This window comes from Neofelis nebulosa, chromosome 1 (genome assembly GCF_028018385.1).
Source record: "Neofelis nebulosa isolate mNeoNeb1 chromosome 1, mNeoNeb1.pri, whole genome shotgun sequence".
NCBI classification, from domain to species: Eukaryota; Metazoa; Chordata; class Mammalia; order Carnivora; family Felidae; genus Neofelis; species Neofelis nebulosa.
Genome location: NC_080782.1, coordinates 236,804,236 through 236,830,390, shown reverse-complemented (window position 1 = coordinate 236,830,390; position 26,155 = coordinate 236,804,236). Strand labels below are relative to the sequence as shown.

Below are 26,155 nucleotides of genomic sequence, written 5' to 3'. Positions count from 1 at the left end.
AGGCCCTGGGCACATTTATTTCTCTTCTTTGAGCTTTAGTGACTTCTATAGTTCTTTTCTATTAGAAAATTATTTGATCCTTTGCTCTTAGAAATGAATTTTTAGGGGCGCCTGGGTGGCTCGGTCGGTTGAGCGGCTGACTTCGGCTCAGGTCATGATCTTGTGGTCCGTGAGTTCGAGCCCCGCGTCGGGCTCTGTGCTGACAGCTCAGAGCCTGCAGCCTGTTTTAGATTCTGTGTCTCCCTCTCTCTCTGACCCTCCCCGGTTCATGCTCTGTCTCTATCTCAAAAATAAATGTTAAAAAAAAATTTTTTTTTAAAAGAAATGAATTTTTAATATATTCTATTTTACAGTTACACTGTTTTATACATAAAGATAGCCCTACAACGTTTGTTTAGTGTGCTCATATCAGAGTACGTAAAGAGAAGATATCCTTGGGCCTACACAAAGAAACGAAACTTGTGATTTGAACATCTCTTGCTTGAGGAATAAAAAAAAAAAAGTGTCTGTTGCCTTGCCATAATATAATAAAAAAAGGGTAATGAGGATTACATAAAAAGGTTAGGAAGGAAAAGATTAGTTTTGTAGATACCAAGAAAGCCTATGGAAAATCCTCCTCTCCCAATTCATCATTTATTTTTCAGATTATTAAAGCAAACATTCTTACTGTAGAAAACTTAGAAAACATGAAATAAACAGAAGGAAATAAAATTACCTCAAATTCCACAATTGGGCAAATAACATTTTTTAAAAAACAAGAGCAGCCTTATTAACGTGTAATTCACATACCACTCATTTCACTCATTTTCAAGTATGCAATTTTATGGTTCTTAGCATAATCACATTGTTGTGTAACCAGCACACATTATTTTTGGACCCCTCCCCTGAGAACCCTGTATTCATGAGCAATCATTTCCCTCTCCAGTTCTGAGCAACCACTAATCTATTTTGTGTCCCTATAGATTTGCCTGTTCTGGAAATTTCCTATAAATGCAACCACACGTGGTCTTTTGTGACTGGCTTCTTTCACTTAGCATAACGTTTTCAAGGTTCATCCATATAGGAGCTTGTGTCAATACTACATTCCTTTTTATGGTCAAATAACATCCATTGCATGGATGTACCACATTCTGTTGATCCATCCATCAGCTGGTGTTCACTTGGGTGTTTCTACTTTTTGACCATTATGAAAAATCCTGCTATGAACCTTTATGTACAAATTTCTGTGGGGGAACGTATGTTTTCATCTCTCCAGGAATGGAACTGCTGGGTCAGGAGGTACCCCTGTTTTTAACTTTGAGGAGCTGCTAAACTGTTCTCCAAAACATTCCCACTGGCAACGTCTGAGAGTTTCAATTTCTCCACATCTTTGCCAATATTTGTTACTGTCTTTTTTATTCTATTCATCCTACTGGGTAGGGAGTGGTTTTGATGTGCATTTTCCTAACGTCAACTGACATGGAGTATCCTTTCATTGGATTTATGGCTGTTTGTGTATCTTCTTTGGAGAAATGTCTATTCAGATCCTTTGCTCATTTAAAAACGGGGTTATGTGTCTTTTTTATTATTGAATTGTAAAAGTTCTTTATGTCCTCCAGATAGGAGTCTGTGGTCACATACATGATTTGCAAATGTATTCTTCCATCCTGTGCATTTCACCTTCACTATCTTTTTGCTTTCTTGGCGGCATAAAAATTTGTAATTTTGATGAAATCCAGTTATCTATTTTTGGGGGGCGATTTACAAAAATTTTTTTTATGTTTATTTATTTTTGAGAGACAGAGAGATAGACTGTGAGTGGGGGAGGGCCAGAGAGAGAGGGAGACACAGAATCCGAAGCAGGCTCCAGGCTCTGAACTGTCAGCACAGAGCCTGAAACGGGGCTTGAATTCACGAACCACGAGGTCATGACCTGAGCCGAAGTTGGATGTTTAACCGATTGAGCCACCGGGCGCCCCCCCCCCCCCCCCAGTTTATCTATTTTTATTATGTTGCTTGTGTTTTGGTGTCCTGTCTGAGAAAACCACTGACTAATCCATTACTTAATCCAAGGTCAAGAAGATTCATGCTTGTGTCTTCTTCTAAAAAGTCTTAGTTCTTACTTTTAGGTTTTAGATCCACTATAAGTGAATTTTCATGTATGGTGTGAGGTAGGGATCCAACCTCATTCTTGGAAAAATAGCTATTAAGACTCACTTTCCCAAATGAACAAACCAAGTGTATGAAGAATGCTATTTTTACCACCACCATCCCTACCTCTATAAATTATATGGTACTGATGGAAGGTGGGGTATGGAGTGGGAAATTATAAATGAATTAATCCCTAAAACTATGTCTTTTTATTAAGACTGTCTCCCACTTCACCTCTTCTGTGAGACCCCTCCCACATGGGTACTTTACTACGTAAGCAATATTTGTTATTTTAGTGAGACGGTCCTTCAGAGGATCCAATCTGCCATCATGTGAGAAGTGTTCAATCTTTCAGAGGGTCTTTTCCAACATAAAATAATCCAACTGAGTAACTGTTGGAAAATAATGGGAACATCATCAAACTTCAGCAAATTTCCTTCACATTAGGCATTTTCTAACCTTATAATAAGAGAGGCTTTATATGGAAGGGACATTTTAAAGGATTCAAAGAAGTCATGTTTAATGGAAAACATCGTAGATATGTGTTATTTTTTAAAACATGCGTTGAATTCAGGGAGAAGATGTAGTGTAACTGTTCAAGACCCTCTCTCACCTCTCTTGATTCGGCCATCACGTGCAAGGCAGCCATGAGGTGGCACACTGGTCACAAAGATGGGCAGTTCGCCACTCTTACTTCCTCTGCCTCCAGCTACTGTCATCCCAAGGGACTCGTGGGGTTCCTTCTTTACAGTGATGTGTTTTTCTTGGCATGTAACACACTGGGCAAGATCCTAAAACACGAGAGAAAAATTTACTGGATAATAAAATAATATATAGTTGAAGAAAAGACAGCGTAAACTAAAGGAAAAAATACTGTGGCAATTATAAAGTCTTTTTTTAAAATCACCTGCTATAGAAGTAACACACAGTTCTTCATGGTACAAACACTACAGTGAACACTGGGGATCACAAGGTCAAACTTTGGACTGCTGTATTTCCATCCGACTATTTATGGGACAGAAAACACTCAGGACTGTGACATACGGAAGTCAAAGTAAAATAAACACATCATTTGTATAATTATCTTGGCCTCTAAGATATGATCAATCCCATAAAAGTAAATAATGCGTTGGAGTTTTAAGATTCTCAAGACAAGCCAATGAATTTTATTTCCATCTCTCTCCTGTATTCTTTGAAGGAAAAGTAGAGTAGTACAAAAGTAAAGTGTGGGCTTCATTAATTGCCAGAAATAAGCCACAGACCTATCTTCTGATTCTTACTCATAGGATTATGAAAATGCTCAATCAGGAAGCAGGTGCAAATTGATGTTCAAAACCTTCATGAAAAGCTAAAAGGATATGAAATAACTGAATTTTTGGAAAAAGTTAATAAAGAGAAATAAATTCCCAGCAAACTGTGTTCTCAGGAAAAAGCAATTTTTACTGACATTTATTACTGCTACTTATGATTGAGTCACTCCTAGAAGAAAGGGAGAATTTAAAACATGACTTTTCTTTTGAATTAGAACTCAATCAAAAACAAGGTGTACGTATGCAACATTAATATTAAAATAGCAAAAGTAACCAACACCTATTGAAGATTTACTGTGGGTAAAGCTAATGGCGTTACATGCATTATTTTATTTTAATCTTCACAATGATCTTGAACATGAATACTATTGTTGGCCCCATTTTACAGATGAGGGAACAACCTTAGAGAGGTCAGGTAACTTGCCCCAAATTATACAGCTGTAAGTGGCTGCACCGGGATTTGAACTGATGCAAGCACATGTATATTGATTATATGCACCCATGCTACAAGGGTACTATACTATCAAGTGTAATAATGGAAACTAATGTTTCAAAAGATTCCTAACACTTATCAACTATAGGAGAAATTGTAATAATAAGATAAGTGTTAACATGACTAACAATATCAATGACAGAACGGTATGAATTATATTTATAGAACTGTAACGTTTCTGTAGAGCTGACAGGTGCGTATTTGTTAATCAAGCCCTGGGTTCCGGGTCCATCTGTTCTTCTCTGGTCCTGGAATCCACTCTTGAAATTTCAAATTTTTTTTTTTTTAAATCTTTATTCACTGTTGAGAGAGAGACAGCATGAGCAGGGGAGGGGCAGAGAGGGAGGCACAGAATCCGAAGCAGGCTCCAGGTTCCGAGCTGTCGGCACAGAGCCCAATGCAGGGCTCGAACCCACGAGCCGCGAGATCATGACCTGAGCCGAAGTTGGATGCTCAACCAACTGAGCCACCCAGGCGCCCCTTGAAATTTTATTAAGGGAACTACTTGAAGTAACAGCCGAGCGTTCCTAGAAAATTTTGACCTTGTGGGAAACCTGTAAATGCCTCATGGCGGTATCCTACCATATGAAATCTATGTCAGCATCTTCAAACCTGGGCAAGAGCCAGTTTATTAGGAAGACAACCCAGATAAAGTCAGCCTTGAGTATATTTATGTGAGAAGTTCCGGCCGTCAGATATTTAATCAATTAAAGGTGGTTGTTTTATTCCTCTTTGTGGCTGAGATGCATGCATTTTAGGCAAACTTCCCAGATTATATTGGTATGCTTCATGAAACTGCGAAGGGCTTGGCACCACATGAATGTTTATTCAAGCAGCTACGTAGACTCGTGTGCACTTTAATTTTTCACAACAATTATTCTCTGAACAGGTTGTTCTGGTGAATTTCCGTCTGTGTCCCTAGGACACCTTTATTTTTCTAAATCAGGATTTGACATCACAAATGCTGTGCATTAGTAGTAAATTGTTAAATTAATGCTTAAGAGATATTTCATGTGGTTGTTCCCACCAATCAGGTTTGTAGAGGACCTAGAATAAGAATTAATTCAGCATTACTATGAAAAACACAGCCACTTGGGGCGCCTGGGTGGCGCAGTCGGTTAAGCGTCCGACTTCAGCCAGGTCACGATCTCGCGGTCCGTGAGTTCGAGCCCCGCGTCAGGCTCTGGGCTGATGGCTCGGAGCCTGGAGCCTGTTTCCGATTCTGTGTCTCCCTCTCTCTCTCTGCCCCTCCCCTGTTCATGCTCTGTCTCTCTCTGTCCCAAAAATAAAAAAATAAAAAAAAAAAAAAACGTTGAAAAACACAGCCACATAAAATTAAAGAATAAGAATTAGTAGAGTTAAGAGGAAAAAAAAATACATATATATATATATATATATATATATATATATGTATTTTTTTTATGCCTACAACTAAGGTGGGACAGTCTCCAAATTCTTCAGCACAGATAAAAAAATATTATATATATATATAATTTGTAAAGCAAGGATCGGCTATATGAACACTTCCTTTTCAAATTCCTATTTGAAACAGTAACTCCTTTTCATAGCCATCATTGTGAGAGCAAAACTATAGGTTTCCTGCACACATTTCATTTTCTGTTCAGAAATGAGAACAAGTCTGTGGTTATAATTTCTTATAGGTATTAACTGAACCAAAGACCAGGGACAAGTCTGTACTTCAGCTCAGAGAACCAGATAAACCTGATGGGCCAAAAATACTCGTGCCTTTAAGCGATGCTTTCTTGGGGCACCTGTGACATTCCAGAGGTACTCTCTCAAGTTGTACTTACATTAAGAAGCCACTTTAAGCTAACTCTGAGCTTCCAAGGTCACTCGCCTTAAGTAAAATTAAACTGCTTCACTCAATAAAAACTTATTTATTGGTCTGCTTAAAAACTATAGGAAGTTTCCTATATGCTATTTCGCACAGTTGCAAAACATCATTGTTTTAAAAATCCTGGCCTACTGGAAGTTGGGTTCAAATGAAAGATCAAACGAGGTAAATAAAACTGAGAATGCGGTAAAGTACCACTGTTTTATGCCTACAACTAAGGTGGGACAGTCTCCAAATTCTTCAGCACAGATAAATGACCTAGGAGTATTAAAAATCCAGTGAAATATTAAAGAAGAAGCAAAAAGCTCAACATATGGGAAATTAAAATGATTTAGGGAAGTATTCCTGTAAGCTATAACATAAAAAGAAATGCACTATGCACGTGGCTATCAGAATGTACGATTTACGTTTAATATTCACATACCCAATTCTGTTGTAGATAACCTGCCCAATGGCTAAGTATAGACTTGTCAATCATTGTCTTCATTATGCTTTTTCAATCACATAACCGACTGTTACATTTAAATGAACAAACCAAGACGGATCCCACTTTCAAGCAGGAGCAAACAAATACAGGTTTTTCTAGAAGATCAAACACTTCTCATCAGTCACCTGGCAGAAGGACCTTCTTACTAAGAAACCATCCCTACTGGCTGAGGAACTGAGACTACAGAGTGACTCTCAAGGTAGCCAAACACACACTTCACATCCCAAACATCTGTATTCGCCATTCCCAACAGAATAACAGCCCTCATTTAGAGCTTACCAGATGGCAACCATGATCCTCTGAGGGGAGGTGAATGAAAACACACAAACACAACGCCTCACCTTATGTGAGCTGGGTCTGTTGTGGTACAGCGGCTGTGCGTGATGCTGGCTGCTACTCTGAGCTCCTGCGTCTCGGACAGGATTACCAGGCTGGGATTTCCCTGGTCTAGCAATTGTTAAATCCACCCTGTCTCCACTAGCCTGGAGAAAACACACATACACAACCACCAGTCATTAATGATGCTTCTCATTTAAAAAATTGAAGGCAGTGTAATTTTCAATACACTCATCATCACTGTGCCGGAGCCTCGCCTGAGTGGTGACTGCAGGCACCTGCTGGTGGGGAGGAAGGGAATTCGTCTCAGGAACCAGTATTTTAAGCCTTCTGCAGTTAAAACACCCACATGCAGACCTCTTGGGCAGGCCCTCCCCGACCCTGGAAATACCAAGGAAATAAGCAAGGCAAAGCAGGCAAGCTGCCCATGTTCTGATCTCCCCATGATTTCTTGAAGGGTAACCCCTTCAAGATTGGCCTTGGCACTGAGAGGGAGAGCGCAAAGGAAACAAAAGAAGAGAAAAGAAAAGAAAAGGAAGAGCTGATTCAAAACTGAATCAGAAGGCAGGTGACTTTTGAAATAAATTCCAGGGTGGCTACTTTGAGAGTAATAACCAATGGAACTATGCACAGCTTTGTCTCTGCTTGCTACATTTTTGAGTCAAAAATAGGACATCAGCTCCAACAGTTCTGAAAAGAGTAACAAAGGTCCCGTAAAACAAGATTAGTATTTACATACACTGGATACTGTATTATTCATAGTATTTATAGTATTTATATACATCGTATACTGTGTCACACATATAGGTCACACAGATATATATGTCACACACATACACACACACATACATTTAAATGTCACACTCAATTACTTTAGAGGTTCATGACTATCACCTTGAATTTAGAGGTCCATTATTTATATTTATATATGCGTATTTCAAACACAGATTCACATCTATTGTATTTGTTAAAGCTATTTTTATCTTTGCTTTTAAATGTACAGGCCTGAGCTATGTGATGCTGATTCTTGGTCATGACCACAAGTTCCCAAGTTCACTATTATTCCCATGGGGAAATCTGACAGCCTGCTTTCAAGGGGCTGCGGTGGAAAGCAGGGCCCTCCCCCATCATTATAGTCAGCAATGTTAACAAGTCACTCCATTTTCAGTTATTAAATTGGGAAAATGAGTGATAACCAATTTTAAGGCCCTACTACAAATCATTTGCTTATTCAAGCATCTCAGTAAACTAAATAGTTTCAGAGGAGTTCTTCAAAAGAACCGAAAGAACAACACTTCACAGGGGGCCAGAGTCTGGGGGCTGGATCTACAGGATAAATGCCAAAGTAGAATGTTTAGAATCCTGATATTTAAGATTCTGACACTTCAGGTGTGACGAGTGAAAAGCCCCTTTGTGATTTCATTTCAACGTACAGAATTGTTTTCTTTACTGTGTAACACTTGCTACCACCGAACACAATCGGTATTTCACCTTTACTGGAAAATGCAAACCCACTAACAGAAACAAATCCTTGATCTTTCTTGATTGCTTGAAAGACAACTCTGGGCGTGTGATGGAAGTGGACATACAGGCTTTAAACGATGGACCAACATTTAGGTTTAGGCTACTTTTAAATAGACTGCACACCTAATACCTCAGGGTTTCAAACACAGCAAAAGAATTCTGTTAAAGTCAAGATTTTTAAAAATGCAGGATCTCAAAACGACAATACCTATAATTCACTCACAACTAAGTGGCATGCCTTGTGGCTAGGAGTATGTATTGGGGAAGTTTAGCAAAATCTCTTAAACTTGAAAACAAGAAAAGTCAAAGTCTTTCAATGGGAATGATTAAATACGTTTTAGTAGGACATGCCTACTACCCAGTTATGTGATGATGAGTCTACTTTCAGGGTAAGAAGTCTACAACCTACTGTGGACATCAAGGGTGGCAAACTCAGAATTTGCAAGATGAGCACATAGGTTACGTATCTACGTAAAATGTCCCTATTGATCCGTGGACGCATACATAAAAATGTTTGGAATGATCTTCTCTAAAATATTAATGTTGCTATCTAGGGGTCTTCAGATTGAATGTGATTTTAACTTCCTTCTTTATTTTCCGTATTTTGTCTTCATTAGTCTCCTTCTTAGACATGGAGCACATGCTAGTTTCATAATCGAAAACAGTAAGATTTATCAGTTTTTTCATAAAGAAACAACTTGAGTAACTTCAGTTTTCTACGGTTTGAGGAGAATTATGGTGCAAAATACGACACAACTATCTATGTGGATTATAAAACTCCAGATATCATATGTTACCAGGAAAAATTTCAAATGTCTTTTCTACCCGTGCACCTATTTTTCTCACGTTTTGGTTAGAAATTTCGTGAGGCCCACCTACTTAGGCATTAGGACATTTGCCGGAAATATACAGTCGTCCCAGCTCCTTCCATCTTGTGGACCTGACTTCTCACTTCATAAAAGCCCACGCGATTCTCCTGTTTCCTTTAACAAGCCCCATGAGTGTGTGAACCACCTTCTTCTTCTCCCCTCTCCCTGCCAGCAGTCCCTCCCCTGCCCCCCCGGACAACTCGTGCTCACCGGTGCACCAGCTGGACGGCACCCACAGGGGAAGGTACCACTGCTGCCTCTGATTGGATGACATTTTAAGGGATCCAATTTTTTTTAAACTTCAAGTCTGTGACGGAAGACCCATTCCCAAATCTCCCTCCTACTGCAGTATTTTGGTTCCTGTGCGTGTGTGTTCTTGACGTGACACTGAACCAAACATTTGTGAAAAGGAGTAAATTACATGGGATTGAAACTTGGGTGTTCTTACACAGGAGCTTAAATTGTCATTGTCACTTGCTTCTGTGTACTGTACGCATTTCTCAGTGACTATCAACCCGCTTTAATTCCTGATGCCCGATCATATTAATGCTTGGCTTCCTGTATGTAAGAGGGTTTTCTGGTGCTCACTTAAAAAAAATCAACAACAACAACAACACATTTTTGTGTCACCCTTATCACTGCAGGGGAGACCCACATCGTCAGATGCTATGGCAGCTTGTAGAACCGGAAGATCTGCTCTGGATGACTTTCTACTTTATAGGTCTTAATGCTCTTATTGAAAATGTGTTTTTTCTCTAATAATAACTATCTTTACTTACTTCACAGAGATACTGTGAGAACACAAGTGATGATGTGTTTGAAATGCTTTGAATTCCTTTAAAAAAAGGGCACTATAGAGATGAGTTATTCTTTTTGTTTTTTAATGTTTATTTATTTTTGAGGCGGGGGGGAGGGAGGCGAGGAGAGAGGGGGACACAGGATCTGAAGCAGGCTCCAGGCTCCGAGCTGTCAGCACAGAGCCCGACGTGGGGCTCAAACCCACGAACCCTGAGATTACGACCTGCGCCAAAATCGGATGCTTAACTGACTGAGCCACCCCGACGCCCCTGGATTAGAGTTACTCTTAATAAAAAAAGTATTTTCCCCCCATTTGTATGGAGCCTGAAGCACAGAGGGGGAGTGCGGAGAGTGTGTAAGTCACACTTGGAATCACAGCTCCTTCCAGCTTTACTTTTCTCACCTGTTAAATGTGGACAGCTTCATCTGTTGTGTCTGGGACTGGGGGGAGCCCAGGGAGCAAATGAGAAACCCATGTGAAGCTGTAGAGCCTTCACTCTATAAAGAGCCAGGCTACATGTTCGCAGGGATATAGTTTTCTAGAAAGGACTCTATCGGTAAGGAAGTTCAACTAGTGTGCGTTTTGCATTTTGAAGGATTTAGGGAGCCGTGCTTGATTTCCCCATGAAGCATCAAATATCCCCTGGATTCTCATGCTATGAAAACAAACACTGACATAAGGTAATCAGGGCCCAACAACTGGGATGACCGTCCGGCGTGTACCTGAATGATCTGGGCGGCAAGCTCGGGGGTCCCGTGCTTCAGGTCATGTCCGTTGATGGCAAGCACTCGGTCGCTGCTGCTCAGCCTTCCGTCCTGCGCGGCCAGCCCCCCCTCCAACAGGTCGAGAATAAACACGCCTGGCTCATCCGTCCTTCGTACGAGTTTAATGCCGAGCTGCTCACCAGAGTCCCGTTTGTGAAGGACCACGGGGAAGACCTCTTCCCGCGGAGAGCTACCGTCAGAGTGGCTGTGTGTTCGGTTCCCGAAGCGCCTCTCCCGCAGCACGGTGAGTTGCAGGGTGCTGCAGGGCTGGGAGAGGACGGCTCTGGCATAGTTGTGGGATACATTGCTGATGTTACAGTTGTTGACCTGGAAGAAAGAATTGGGACCAAAGCGTGACGATCTTTTCTCAACTTGTAGGAATGTTCACATACTGCTTCCCAAAGAAACTAACATTGCGAAAATGATATACAGTCACTGTTCACAAAGAAAGGCACCCCCAAGATGTTTTAAAATACAGTTCCTGGGGCGTGTGGGTGGCTCAGTCAGGTAAGCGTCCGACTCTTGATTGGCTCAGGTCACCATCTCACGGTGTGTGAGTTCCAGCCCCTCGTCGGGCTCTGTGCTGACAGCCTGGAGCCTGCTTGGGATTCTCTGTCTCCCCCTCTCTCAAAAATACATAAACATTAAAAAAATATACACGGTTCCTAAACTTAACTTACAATGACTAGCACCAAGTAGAGAAGAGTAGTTGGGAACACGGGCTTCAATGACAGTCTTGAATTAGAGTCCTTGGTCCTGTCATGTACAAGCCGAATGTCACCAGGGAAATTACAGAACTTCTGTGAGTGTGTTTCCTCTCCCGTGAGATGTGTTCAAGGGCAATGTGCGGACAGCAGCAGCATAAGGCAAGTGCTAATGAAATAATACTAGCTCTAATGGGACAGAAATTGAAGTTTTACTGGATTGAATTTGCTTTTCCAAATGAAACACACGTAAGCTACAAAAACGAAACCAAGCGTTATTTTAAGGAAAGTGACACATTCCAGGGTCACAATCCTATTCCAGATCAGTGATTTCTATCTTGTTTTATTTTTTTAAAAGCTTTTTATTTATTTTTGAGAGAGACAAAGCATTAGTGTGGGAGGGCAGAGAGAGAGGGAGACACAGAACTGGAAGCAGGCTCCAGGCTCTGAGCTGTCAGCACAGAGCCCGACGCGGGGCTTGAACTCACGGATCGCGAGACCATGACCTGAGCCAAAGTCGGAAGCTCAACTGACTGAACCACCCAGGTGCCCCCTGCCCCCTCTTTTTAAAAAATTTTTTTTCCTAATGTTTATTTAGAGACAGAGAGAGACAGAGCATGAGCAGGGGAGGGGCAGAGAGAGAGGGAGACACAGAATCCGAAGCAGGCTCCAGGTTCCGAGCTGTCAGCACAGAGCCCGATGCAGGGCTCGAACTCACGAGCTGTGAGATCATGACCTGAGCTGGAGTTGGACGCTCAACTGACTGAACCACCCAGGGGCCCCAGTGATCTCTATTTTAAGGAAGAGCAGGTCAATTATAGTTTCACTCTAAGTCTTTAGCTTAGCCCGCAAGTTAAGCTTAGCTTAACACCTAATACAACAAGCATAACTCAGTACTCACAGAACATTTATTAAACTTTAATCTTGAAATGAGGATAGTGAATCATTGGACATGTAGCCTTACAGAGAAAATATACTCAGCTTCAATTATTCGCCAGAATATTGTCAGAAGAAGGGGTTGGCACCATTCTTGACACTTATCACAATCAGAATTCCTCTCTTCATCTGTCTGAAACAACCACGAGGGGGAAATCAACACCTATGAGCCTCGGTCATGTGGCAGGCTCCGGGTTAGGTGTTTGTGATCACCCAAACCCTTCAATCTTTTCCACGTGAATCTATGTCACAAAAGGCCCTCCCCGCTCCTATCCACCTAGGGTTACTAGTTTTGAGCACTAGTAATTTGAATTTTGTTGATTTGGGCCTACTGATACCTTTTAAAATGCAGGCATTAAAGATCATACATGTCACACAGACTTGCTATTCTCCCAAGTTTGCAACACTTGTGCATTTGGTAGCCATGCAAAGCCTTGATTAAAAGGTTGAATAATAGAGGGTCAAGAACAGAACTTCAAGGCAGCTTCTAAAAACCCAGCCTGAAGTGGATTTGCTAGTCAAATGTAGTTTGTAACAATGTGGTCAACACATGACTATAATCATTTTTCTTCAAAACCAGAAGTGAATAAATTGCTGACAATTCAGATCATACTGAAAACACCTACTCTTAATAACGTTCTAAAATATATATTATTTTTAATAGTGATATTGAGATCATTTATAACAGTATTTTTTCTCCAAACTGCTCAAAATTCTGTACAGCAAATGGCCCTAAGGGTATATGGTTCTCCTTTTCAAAGAAGCTATTTAAGAGAATAATGTGTGTGCGTGTGTGCACGCGTGTGCTGGAAAACCAAAGCCACACACTGTCACTGCATATGGTTTGCGGAACTAAAAGCGTAGGCCAGCTAGCTCTTTGGTCTGGAAACAGACCATTGTATCGATTCTAAGGTATTTTCAAATCAGCTCATACTCTACTATTTATGCAGCTTGTACAAAGTGTAAGACGACCAGGTAGTAAAAAAAATACCAAGTAGCCTTCTTTCCAAGTGTTCACTTTTGAACGATCATAAATACTTCTCCATATTTGGGCAGGTGGTGTGGTTTTACTCAGTGAGTCTGACAAGCCAGTTAAAGGCCAATGAGAAGTCAGGGCCCACAACAGAAGAGACTCTTTGTGAATTCACTAATCAGGTTATTTGCTCAACTTTTCATTTCTCTTCTTTCCTTTCTTTTCTTTTCTTTTCTTTTCTTTTCTTTTCGTTTCGTTTCTTTTCTTTTCTTTTCTTTCTTTCTTTCAAATATAATTTATTGTCAAATTGGCTAACATACAGCACATACAGTGTGCTCTTGGTTTTAGGGGAAGATTCCCGTGCTTCATCGCTTACATGCGTGTATCACTACGTTTGAAATCACTAAACTGGATTTAACTAAACTTGAAACTAAACTAAACTTGAAATCACTAAACTGGATTTAAGATTGCCATTATTAGAGTTGTTAGTACGTATGCCTCCATAAACAACAACGCACTGGAATTTCTACAATGCAGATTTACAGCCTTGAGTTAATTCCCCAAATTATAGCCAATAATTTCAGAGAATTAGATTGTTATTTGAGGTATACAGACTCAGTTGTGTTATTAAACGAATCTCCAGAGCAGAACGGTAAAAAGCCTACAGATGAAATATATTAGCGAGCAAAACCTGAAAGCTATTTAACCTCAATTACATTCCAAGAAATGCAAATACGAACAAAGCATTTGTCTTTACCTTTAAGATATAGAGAAAGAATGAGAAATGTATAAAAAGGTTAATACCGGCACATTGCTGGCAGCAAAGAACAACATACAAAAATAAATGTACACTTAATTATAGCTAGAAAGGCCAGAAGAGGGGAAAAAGAAAGAACACTATGTAAGCTGCAGGAAAGGGCAGTCTGGCTCTCCTGGTCTTGACCGCCAAGGTATCAGAATGCCAGGGGCGATGCACCTGGGGAACCGGCCACAAGATTTCCTCCGTGGAACAGCAGACCAGGAGCTGGGAAGGAAGGAAGGCAGGTAAGGTGTCCACAGACCTGTGCCAACCTCATGCCACCAGAGCACTGACATCATAAAATGACAGCAAATACAGTAAGACAGTAAGTAGCTGGCTATGGCAGGATCAGAAAATGGATTTTACATAAGCTGGATTAGTTATGCTTCCCGTATTCTCCTATTCCCTCTTAGGATTTGGTAAAAAACAAAACGCAAGAAGTTCAGTCTGTGTCAGCCAGGCGAATGGCAAAGAAGGAGGGGTGTGGGGCCCGACTGGTAAAGTGTCAATGATATATTGTTAAGACGCAGCATCCAGGCGGGAGTGGAAACCGAAGCCAGGAACCCCCAGGAAAGGTCAATCCTCGCTGCTCTGGGAGCCCATTTTGTCTTTTTCCCCATCTGGACGTTTCTTTTCAAGAGCTAAAAATCCTAGCCTTTCTAAGTTTTGCTTTAATAAAGCAGACAGCTATTCCTGCTAGGATATTATATCTAAATCCACACTTTTATTGATTCAGCAAGCATTTCCTAGGCACTTATTTTTTTATTTTTTATTTTATTTCTTATATATATATATATATATTTTTTTTTTTAATGCTTATTTATTTTTGAGAAAGAGAGAGAGACAGAGCACGAGCAGGGGAGGAGCAGAGAGAGAGGGAGACACAGAATCTGAAACAGGCTCCAGGATCTGAGCTGTCGGCACAGAGCCCGACGCGGGGCTCGAACTCACAAATTGTGAGATCATGACCCGAGCTGAAGCCGGACGCAAAACCGACTGAGCCACCCAGGCGCCCCTCGTGGGCCCTTATTACATGCACAGCATTATGGGTACATATCCACAGATCTGTACTATGTGTACAATCAAGGTGGCTGCAGTCACCAGAGAAAGACAGTACACTGAAATAGTGTTCTGTGATTGATTATGTGTTAAGCGGTGAAGAGAAAAGCAAGGAAATGTCAGCGCTTAAAGTAAAAAGAGGTCTGGGGTCGTGCCAGATTTCAGAGTAGGCAGTGGGGAGGCCGGGGTGTTGATTCCACTAGAGTAGATGAGAAGCACTGAGGGGACAGACCGGAGAGGTGGCAGGGAAAATGGAAGTGAGGGGTGGAGACCCACAGACCACAGTGAAGGACTGAACAGTGACACTGAGGAGGCAAAAGTCCTTGAGCTTGGGTTCCCAAGAGGCACCTTTTCTCATTCATGACTACTTCTTCTCTCTCCTATATATCCATTCTTTTAGCTTCAAGTATCATGGACACTTGTATGGGTCATATATCCAGGCCAATGTTCACAGAAACTCCAGTCCTGTGCAGTAGGATTCTGACCATCTCCACACCCTCAGTGTCAACAAACCCTCTACTACAAGAACGTCTCGTCCCAAGCCAGATCTTCTGCGGGAGTAGCTGTTTCTCCTCAAAGAGAAGAGCGGAGAAGCGAGCATCGAGGCCTAGTGTGGAGTCAGGCTGTTTGCCGAGGAGAGCGCATTTGGGAGCCAACAAGAAGTCTCTTGTTGCCCTCTCTGAATTCTACCTTGAGTCCACGGTATAAATTCTAAGCAGCTAGTGCTGCACAGTCTGTCTTTTCTAGATCACAGTAATCAGCGTAGAGAAGGATAAATCAGACAAGGAAGGTAACTGATGGACGGTATAATGGACTAGGGATAAAGCCAATGGGACAAGAGAATTTCAGCAGTGAGGGTGGCCCTGAGATAGCCAAGCATGGAGTCCGAGCCAGGAAGAGCCCAGCTGGCCCACAGAGGACAGGCACAGAGTCACCCGCGGGATCGAATTTAAGGTAGGGAGGAAAAAAAAAAAAAACGTTCCACGCGTGCAGGGAAATAGGAAAAATTACAGATAAATTCCGATCTGTTGTGCATATAAGAGCAGTGAAGCTTACCTTTGTAGATTTCAGGTTCCACAGTGTCAGTTTTCTAAGCTTGAAATTTATGAATAAGAGCGAAGCGATGCAAGTTCACAAAATAATTAAAATTGATACCTGAAGAATCTGGTCTCCAGCAAGGAGTCTCCCGTCTCTGGCGATTATCCCGTCCCGGTAGACTTCCTGGATAACAATGTTAATCAGTGGGGTTTCATTGCCACCCACAATGCTCATTCCTAACTGAATATAAGGATGAGATCGGTGAATTTCAATCGTGGTAATTTCGCCTTCCGGTAAACTAAGTGGTTGTTGTAAAGCTGCCAGGTTAAAAACGAGAAAGAGAAAAATAGATGGAAAGAAAAACATTTTATATTTTGATTATCTTCAGGTAAGTAAGTTATCATCTATCATAAGTGATCACCTTATGTTAATAGATGATTAATGGCGAGGCAGTATTACTGGATAAGAAAAAGAATGACAGAAAACGTCTACACGTTAAGAGGATCAAAACACTTTCTCTTGGAAAGGTGATCAGTAAATAATAAATAACTGCTATGAATCAGATTACTAGGGATGACACAGTGATCTGATAAAGAAATATACAGACAATGTCGTCTTGTCCTAATTGATCAGAGAAAGTTTGAACCATGAAACAACTATAAACAATGCAAGGCAGTACATTAAAAAAAAAAACAAACAACAAACAATTACATCAACCTCTAAGAACAGGAGGGTCTTGAATTGAGCGTTAGGAGATGAAAAATGTGTTATAACCATGGTAGGGAAAATTTGAATTAGTAGCAAAATTTAGAATTTTCCTTAGAGAAAATCATATTTAGACGTAAAGGCATAGGGCCAACCATCAAGATACGCCCAAGATCTTGGACTGCAGGCTTTCTATTTCCTGGTGGGCTATCAAGACAGATCAGGGGCTGCGACCCGAGGACAGCGATAGTAAGAAGCACGGCCTTGGAGGCAGATGTGTCCCTGGCCATTTTGTGGCTGTCCGACTTTGACCAATTAATCTTTCAAGACTCAGGCTCCTTCCTCACCATTAAAAGAAAAAAAAAATCTTGGAATAATGGTATAGTTAATCGGTTAATCTACGTAAAGTGCTTGGCACAGAATAAGCACTTGAGGTGTCATTTGTGTCGTTCTTGATGCTGTGGATTTCTTAGTCAAGAAGCGACAGCCTTTGAAACACACAAAGAGTAAGGAGCATGTTAACGACGAGGGAGACCACGGGCTACAACAGAAGGGGCGCGGGGAAGGACAAGCGTCCCCGGGCGAGATTCATGTTCCGTTTCTCACCTGCCAACTGTTGGAATTATACACTTAAAGCGTGAATATGTGGTATGTGAATCATGTCTCAATAAAATTACTTTTTGAAGAGGAAGAACAACACATGTCGGGAACGTAAACAGCGAGGAGTGGGAAGGAAGGAAAGGTCTGATTTGAAAAGACGTGAAAAACGGAAGGAAGTTGAACGGCACATACTGTCAGCAGCCGCGTTCTCCTCGAAGGCGGGGTTGTCCAGGCCAGGCTCCTCGGTCCACGAGAGAAGGCACGCTGGCATACAGTTCCGCTCGGTAGGCGCCGTGCCCGACCCTGAGCAGTCCGCCTCGGGGGATAAAGTACCCGGAGGGCCTATTGTAGTGGGTCCGTTCTCACTCTCAGTCTCTGTCTGAGTTCTACCAGTTTTCCTCCTCTCTAGGGCAAGTCTCCGATGAGCCGCTCCAGGACATCTAGAAAGAGAGCAACAGGCGGTTTCCAGACGACTCGAAAGGACAAAAGTGATCCACAGCTGGCGCCACAGCAACAGGAGAGCGATGGCTTCTTTGCGAAACTTACTTCGACGTCATCCGCAAGCGGTATGTGATTCTGGTGTTAATCTCTGCACAAACGAAGTCCTTACCGCTCCACACAGCAAATTTAAAAGAAGGCACTGGTGAAAGCCCGGTCCCGTGTGTATCTCAAAAGAACACTTCAGTAAAGAGACTGCATTCAGATATACACGGGTACCAGAAATACGTACCCCAGTATGGTTGGCACTAAGCTGCAAATATTATTCTGCAACTCTGATCACAGGACCCTTTCCCGCAGCTTAAATGGCCTAACCACAGGGCAGAAACAGCAACCCTCTTCCGCAATGTGCCCTGGCACCCCGACGGGGACCCTGAGAGGCACTCCGCCTCTCCACCGTCACGGCCAACGTCACACCCTCACTTACTGGCAAAGGCCCGACAACTTTTGACGGACACGGAAGGAGAGGAAAACACGTGTGGCTCTTAAACCTAGAACGACGATAGTGGCATCACAGATATCTTAAGTGGGCTGAAGAGGAGACGCCAAGCGCTTGGGAAACTTGCACAGGCACCAAGAAATGAGAACAGTTGTCTTCCTTGTTTTTGCTTAGGGAAGCAAACAAAGAGGGCAGCCAGATGCTTGTTTAAACACTGAAATATGGTCTCTAGATACGGACATCAGAACGCCAGCTCTTGTGCATCTGACATCCTGACCGGACAAAGTGACTAATCATGGCCAGTCTGGAAGAGCAGGAGAAAAGAGGATGGAGAGCCAGACACATGCCCCTGGCCCCTAACACGGCTCCACGGACACCGCTGAGGCTGCACGCGGTGGCTGGTGGTCTTACGACGAGGGTGACAGACTTCGTTCAGTGACAGTATTTTTAAAAACCTAAAATTTCAACAAAACTCAAACACTGGGCTAAATTCAACTAAAACTGAAGGCTACCTCTTAACTGTAAAAGCAATACATTTCTCCTCACACATGAAAGAGAAGTTGTAGGTTTCCAAGTTCTTGAAAAGGACCTTTACAGAGTTTCTTCCTTCACCTTTCATTACGTGCTTTCTCTTCACCTGTGTTAAACTGGTAAGAACAGATACTGCCCTTGACCTTAGCCAAAAGGCCGAGAAGCGATTCTCTTCACCTTTGTTAAGGAAGGGGACAACTGATTTTCCCTTCTGCGTTGTTGTGCAGCACTCCAGAAAATGATCCTGCAAGGGCCTGATGAAACGTTTGGAAAACTCTATCACTGAGAAAAAGGACTGTTGTCAAGTAAGCAAGTTTAATGAGAAATGCCTTTTAAAAATATTTCATTCAATAAAAAAAAAACAAAACTGAGACCGTAAAACACACTTGAGACTAAAAATGCAGGTAAAGATTGAATTCCCCGAATATAAATCACGCGTTGCAATCTACATGGGTGACAGCTGCTTTTCAATGGGGGAAATGGACGAGGCACAGGAAGCGGGAAGGAAGCACAAGCAGAAGGTGCATGGCTGGGAAAGAGCCTAGCTGACGGTTATAAAATCCTACACACCAAGTAACTCTAAAGCCTCTCTTATCTTACGCAAGAATAAATTTAAATAAGGAAAACTGAAAGTGTTCAAGAGGTAAAGACAGGTCCACCCACATCCCAATCGGTCAGTAACTGGCTAAGAGGGCTAACACTCACAGGGCTTGCGGGGGAAAGAGGAGAGGGAGAGACCATTCAAAACCTGTGCTCCTTACTGGAGGGCTGATGGCAGGGGGCGGAGAGCTCCCGGCGTCTGGGTCGGGGTGGGAATTGACAGCACACTGTCCCCGGCAAGAACTTCAAGGCTGCAAACTTTCCAGCCTTGAAAGGGGCCCTGGTGGGGTCTGTGAGGCCTAAGAAACCAGTCAACGACTCACAGTATGAGGACTCTGACTGCAGTGACCGATCTTGTTTTTACAACTGCACCTTTGGGTAAGAAGCCCAGAACACCACCAAAGGAGTCAAAACTAGAAACACCAAAACCTCCAGAAAGGGGCTCCCAAAAGAAGACATCCACCACAAGAGGAAACCCCCGCAAAAGGCTGGCTTTAGACGACGCGCTCTGCCGGAGAGACTGGGAGCCACACTGGCCCTGTCGGTGAAGGAACTCTAACAGTTGATATGGAGGCGGCTCAAGGTAAAGGCAGAGAAAAACGTGGCAACAGCGAAAAGGAAACCGGGGCTAAGTCTCCCCGTATCTCCAAATGCCGTGTAGCCGGTGACGATTCAGATCTGGGAAAGACGACCGAGGGAGAGGATTTTCGGGTGTTCCGGGGAGAAGAAGAGCAGTGTGGGAAGGTGTGGCTCAAGAGACGAGGGTACGCAGTGAGGGGGGCAGTGCTAAGGACTCTGGACTGGACAAGGGAGTCTGAGGACGATTCTGATTGCAGGGACAGGGAGGGTAGGACGGAGATTTCCCGATGGGAAAGGTAAAGTTCAAGAAATAAAAAAAAAGGGCGCCTGGGTGGCACAGTCGGTTAAGCGTCCGACTTCAGCCAGGTCACGATCTCGCGGTCCATGAGTTCGAGCCCCGCGTCAGGCTCTGGGCTGATGGCTCGGAGCCTGGAGCCTGTTTCCGATTCTGTGTCTCCCTCTCTGTCTGCCCCTCCCCCGTTCATGCTCTGTCTCTCTCTGTCCCAAAAATAAATAAAAAACGTTGAAAAAAAAATTAAAAAAAAAAAAAAGAAATAAAAAAAAAAAAAAAGAAAAAAAGGAGAAAAAACCTAAATCCAAGTGCAACGCTCTGGAGGCCGCCAGGAAAACATAACAAATACACAGCCCGTCAACTGGAAGCGAAAAACCTAGGTGGGTCCCACCAGCGGTGGGCAGACGGAGTAGCAGCAGCAGGGGCCCAGGGGCACGAGTGTCCGCTAAGTGTCCAAATCAGTCCCCATCTTGGCTTGTCCAGAGCAGCGGGAGTTAAACCTCTGCACCCAAATGGCGCTCGTAGCCAAGTGTGGTAGTAAAGGAACGTTTGATTAAGAGAATCAGTGTTTAAAGTGTTTATGTGTGATGCGTGTTTCTATTTAAGGAAGGTACTAGGGGCACCTGGGTGGCTCAGTCGGTTGAGCATCCCGACTTCAGCTCAGGTCATGATCTCATGGTTTCATGGTTCCTGAGTTCGAGCCCCACGTCGGGCTCTGTGCCGACAGCTCGGAGCCTGGAGCCTGCTTTGGATCCTGTGTCTCCCTCTCTCTCTGCCCCTCCCCCACTCATGCTCTGTCTCTGTCTCTCAAAATTGAATACATGTTAAAAAATTTTTTTTAAAAAAGGAAGGTATTAGAATATATAAAGGAATCCTTTAACATCATATAAATTATCTTCACCCATTCTGTGATGATGCTCTTTGAAGCTATTTAGGGCTTTGCTAAGAGGTTTATTTTCAAGAACTATCTGTAATGTCATTTCCTGCTGAAGAACATGTTCTGTTTTTCTTACACATAATAAGTCATCGCCATTAAGTGGCTGTCAGTTGGACATGGAGGACATCCACATTACAGGCCGTTTTTTCTAGTAACACGATGTTCCTTTTCAGCTTTGTCTGATTTATGGCCCCTTACCACCTAAACTGTTCAGAGTTTGCCTGGCAAAAGGAAATATTCCCAGTTTTTCCAGGAGACATTTCTGACATCTTACTTAAGTTACACTGTCAATTTTGTTCCAAAGATGTTTCATCGTTTAGCCAAATATTTTTACAGAAAGAATTCAGAACTATTCTACACATTAAAATGGTTGCTCTAAATGGCATAGGTCTCCTACTTAGAAGTAGATGTTCTTTGTACAGCAAATAGACTTTAGTGACATTTTATAAAGCTCTCATTGTCAAAACCTTTAATGAAAGTGAAAAGGTTTTGATACACTCTTTTCCTTGACACTGATGCATCCATCTGTCTGTTTCATGATTAAATGAATCTTGCAAAAAGAAAAAAGCCTCAATATAATTTAAATAAGGATTGAAGTAGACACATCATGTTCTCCAATCACAATTAATTAAAAATGGATCAAAGACTATCATAAAAGTCTTAGAAGACAACAGGTGTAAATCTTCATGACCCTGCATTAGGCAGTGATTTCCTGGCTATGACACCAAAAGCATAAGCAAATAAAGAAAACACAGAGCAACTGGACTTCATAAAGATTCAACCTGTTTGGGGGCGCCTGGGTGGCTCAGTCAGTTAAGCATCTGACTTCAGCTCAGGTCACGATCTCGCAGTCCATGAGTTCGAGCCCCGCGTCGGGCTCTGGGCTGATGGCTCGGAGCCTGGAGCCTGCTTCCGATTCTGTGTCTCCCTCTCTCTCTGCCCCTCCCCCGTTCATGCTCTGTCTCTCTCTGTCTCAAAAATAAATAAACGTTTAAAAAAAAAAAAAAAAGATTAAACCTGTTTGTCCTTCAAAGGGCACAGGAAAGTGAAGGGACACCCAACAGAACAAAAGAAAACATTTGCCAATCGTATATTTGATAATGGTCTAGTATACAGAATATGTATTTATATACAGAATATAAATATATCCATATATATACACAAACATATGCACATATGTGTGCGTCACACTGTATATATGCTTACAACTTACAAAAAGACAAACAATCCATTATAGGAATGGACTAATGATGTTGAGCATTTATTCATGTGCTTACTAGCCATTTAAATAATCTTCTTTGGAAAAATATCTGTTCAAATTCTTTGCCCATTTAAAATTGTGGATTCCTTGCCTTTTTGTTGAGTTGTAAAAATTCTTCATTCTGGATACTCTCTTCAGCTATAGGATTTGCAAATATGTATCCGCTTTTCATATTACACATAAGAGAAGAATGCCGGTTAAGAGTCTGCCAAACAGGAGCTTCCCTCTAAGTTAAACTGTGAACTTAACAGAGCAACCTGGCCTCAACCCACCTGTACCTCTAAAGGCTTTGAAACCATTTGATGAACTAGAAAAGCTCTCGGCATGGAAAAAAAGACTTCTTTAAACGTTTTCTCTCGATTGTACTAACCTTTTACAATAATATTAAACTATAAGCTTTAAGAGGAAACAAGGGTTTGGAACTTTGCCACAGACGAGGACACAAATGCTCAATTTAACAACAACAAAAAATTGACATGTACAATTACCATCAGGTATAATGCTAAATTATTGGGGGTGAGGCGGGGAAGAGGGGTAGAGAAGGAGAGAGGTAAGGTTTTATAGTTGATATCGGTGGGCAGAAGTGCACAAAGTAATTACAAAAATGTTATATACTTAATGGAGAATATTTCTTAAGAGCTTTATTTTTCCATTCAAAGATGAGCACTTTCCCATGTCTTTAGAAATTCTTCATTGTTTTACTAATATATAATCACTTAATAACTAGTAATTTTAGTAAAGAACAAATTCACCTTTCATAAATATCTACTTTTTTTTTTTCAACGTTTTTAATTTATTTTTGGGACAGAGAGAGACAGAGCATGAACGGGGGAGGGGCAGAGAGAGAGGGAGACACAGAATCGGAAACAGGCTCCAGGCTCCGAGCCATCAGCCCAGAGCCCGACGCGGGGCTCGAACTCACGGACCGCGAGATCGTGACCTGGCTGAAGTTGGACGCTCAACCGACTGCGCCACCCAGGCGCCCCAATAAATATCTACTTTTAGCGATAGAAGAAAATATCAGCTGTTCTCAAATTGAGGCAGATTTCTTAAGAGCAGAATTTTATTCAAACAGGGAAGTTAATTTTAAACTCAAAATTACCAGATTTATGCAAACTACTCCGAATGCCATATTTCTATTAATAATTAAGAGATTTCCAAATCCTGGGTGGCTCAGTTGGTTAAGTGTCTGACTCTTGGTTGCGGCTCAGGTCATGATCTCATGGTTTGTGAGCTTGAGCCCCACATCAGGCTCTGTGCTGACAGCTCAGAGCTTGCTTGGGATTCTCTCTCTCTCTCTCTCTCTCTCTCTCTCTCTCTCAAAAATAAATTGATTAAAAAAAACGAGAGATTTCCAAATCCTAAAAAGCTTACAAAGACATATGATAGTCATGTAGCTTTTATACAATGGATCACTGTTGCTGATACTGAAATGCTGAATTTTAATGAAACTTGTCAACTGCTATCAAATGAGTGAGACTGTGTGCAGAGATGCCACAGTCAGAATAATCACAGTCTGTGGCTCAATGTATCACTCGTTTGCCTGTCTGTGTGGGTTTTAAAACACAGCTGCAAATGTCTGAAGTGAAGCCCAGGGTGGACTGCTTCAAACAGAGTGACAGCAAAAGGGATGCTATGTGACTTCAAGGCTGGTTCCTACACGGCCATGCAGCTTCTTCTGCCTTACTCACTGGAACACTGAGTGCCACGTAAGAACTTTCAATCCCGGAGGCCAGCAGGCTGGAGAGGCCACCTGTAGGCTCGCCTCGCTGAGCCTGTGTCTCCACAGTTACCTCCGTCAGCGTCCCAGACACGTGAATGAAGATCTCCAGTTCCAGATGCTACAGTCCTGGCTTTCAGCTCTTCTCTGCTGTGGCCCGGATGTCACGTAACAGGGAGAGGTCACCCTGCTGTGCTCTGTCTGAATCCCTGACCCACAGAATCCACGAGCAGAATCAAACGCTTATGTCATTATATTTGGGGCGGGTTAGTTTCTCAGCAACGGGTACTCAGAAAACAGATTAACAATTTCATTGGGAAAACATTAGCTTGAGGGTCAGTTTGGGGCAAGGGAATGCAAAGCCCAGGAAAGACGTGGGGGCTGTGCTTAAAAGAATTTACGACCTAGCATTAGATTCTAACTTGCTATCAGCTTGAGGAGACTACTTAACATCAACATTTTTAATTGAGAAATTAGAAGACGGTAGGGCTGTTCAACATATATCTGTTCAAATGGGGTTTAAAAATTATATGTTAGGGGCGTCTGGGTGGCTCAATAGGTTAAGCATCTGACCTCAGCTCAGGTCACCATCTCATGGTTTGAGAGTTTGAGCCCCGCGTCGGGCTCTGTGCTGCCGTCACAGACGTCACAGAGCCCGCTTCAGATCCTCTGTCTCCCCCCTCTCTCTGCCTGTCCCCTGCTTGCATCCTCCCGCTCTCTCTCTCAAAATAAACAAACATTAAAGAAAGTATATGTTAGGGGCACCTGGGTGGCTCAGTTGCTTAAGCGTCCGACTCTTGATCTTGGCTCACGTCATGATCTCACGGTTCATGAGATCAAGTCCCACATCAGGTTCTGTGCTGACAGTGTGGAGCCTGCTTAGGATTCTCTCTCTCTCCCTCTCCCTCTCTCTCTGCCCCTACCTAGCTGGCTCTCTCTGTCTCTCTCTGTTTCAAAAAATAAAGTTTAAGGGGCGCCTGGGTGGCTCAGTCGGTTAAGCGGCCGACTTCGGCTCAGGTCACGATCTCGCGGTCCGTGAGTTCGAGCCCCGCGTCGGGCTCTGTGCTGACAGCTCGGAGCCTGGAGCCTGTTTCAGATTCTGTGTCTCCCTCTCTCTGACCCTCCCCCGTTCATGCTCTGTCTCTCTCTGTCTCAAAAATAAATAAACGTTAAAAAAATAAAAAAATGTAAAAAATAAAGTGTAAAAAAATTATATTTTATACTTTATCTTTTTATTTTTGATAATCAGCAGTCACTCTTAGCTGTTTATGTCAAGCAAATCATTCACCTTTTCCAGTGTATCGTTCACTACACGGGCCTAAGATGCTTTGGAAATGATTAAATGTGTAGCTCAAATAGTAACAAGCTTACTTGGAAAACAGAACTTGCAACTGGACATAACTGCTTAGCCTTTGTCAGCTCACAAACGAAAGGACAGTTTGCAATTCCCATAAACTGCTTGATCCAAACTACTAATGATCCTTCGACTACATACCGACTTCTCGTGGGCATTTTAGTCAAGTGAATGTTCCTAAAAATTTGTGCGACGTCTACCTCATTGCTCTCAAAATAATTAGTATCGAACTGAGACTTTGTTCAGTTCTTCTAACATCCTATGACTGATGTCCACAAGAGCCTCCAGACAAACCTGTTACCCTAAAAACAGTAATCCAACTGAGAGAAATACGATGAGCCTAAAATATTCCTCAGCCTCCGCCGTAAGCACAGCCAACCCAGAATCCCATATTCAAAAGTTTGGCGTCGGTTTGCACAGGGTCTCTGCCGTTGTGCTCCGATTCTACCCCTGCTGGGGGCGGAGGACACACAGAACCCTAAGGCCACCTGCACTTTCGAAAGTCTCTGTATCCACCCCCGCCCCCCCCCCCCCACTTTGTCTTGCCTCTTCCTAGACAATAC

The 26,155-nt window shown here is 42.5% G+C and overlaps 1 protein-coding gene and 1 pseudogene across 2 annotated transcripts in view; both read right to left on the bottom strand.

The window, feature by feature from the left end:
• The window catches only part of LNX2 (ligand of numb-protein X 2), an 81,004-nt gene that overhangs the window by 8,166 nt on the left and 46,683 nt on the right, over positions 1 to 26,155 (bottom strand). Inside the window, exons 3-7 of one of the 2 annotated variants that reach the window (XM_058689031.1) lie at positions 17,574 to 17,821; positions 16,194 to 16,393; positions 10,526 to 10,894; positions 6,617 to 6,757; positions 2,744 to 2,921 (exon numbers count right to left, since the gene is read on the bottom strand). In XM_058689031.1, the coding sequence (XP_058545014.1) occupies positions 2,744 to 2,921; positions 6,617 to 6,757; positions 10,526 to 10,894; positions 16,194 to 16,393; positions 17,574 to 17,821 (1,136 nt within the window). The remainder of the gene's footprint in view (positions 1 to 2,743; positions 2,922 to 6,616; positions 6,758 to 10,525; positions 10,895 to 16,193; positions 16,394 to 17,573; positions 17,822 to 26,155) is intronic. The other variant, XM_058689040.1, reaches the window with a different exon arrangement.
• LOC131490084 (U2 spliceosomal RNA) lies at positions 18,804 to 19,017 on the bottom strand (annotated as a pseudogene).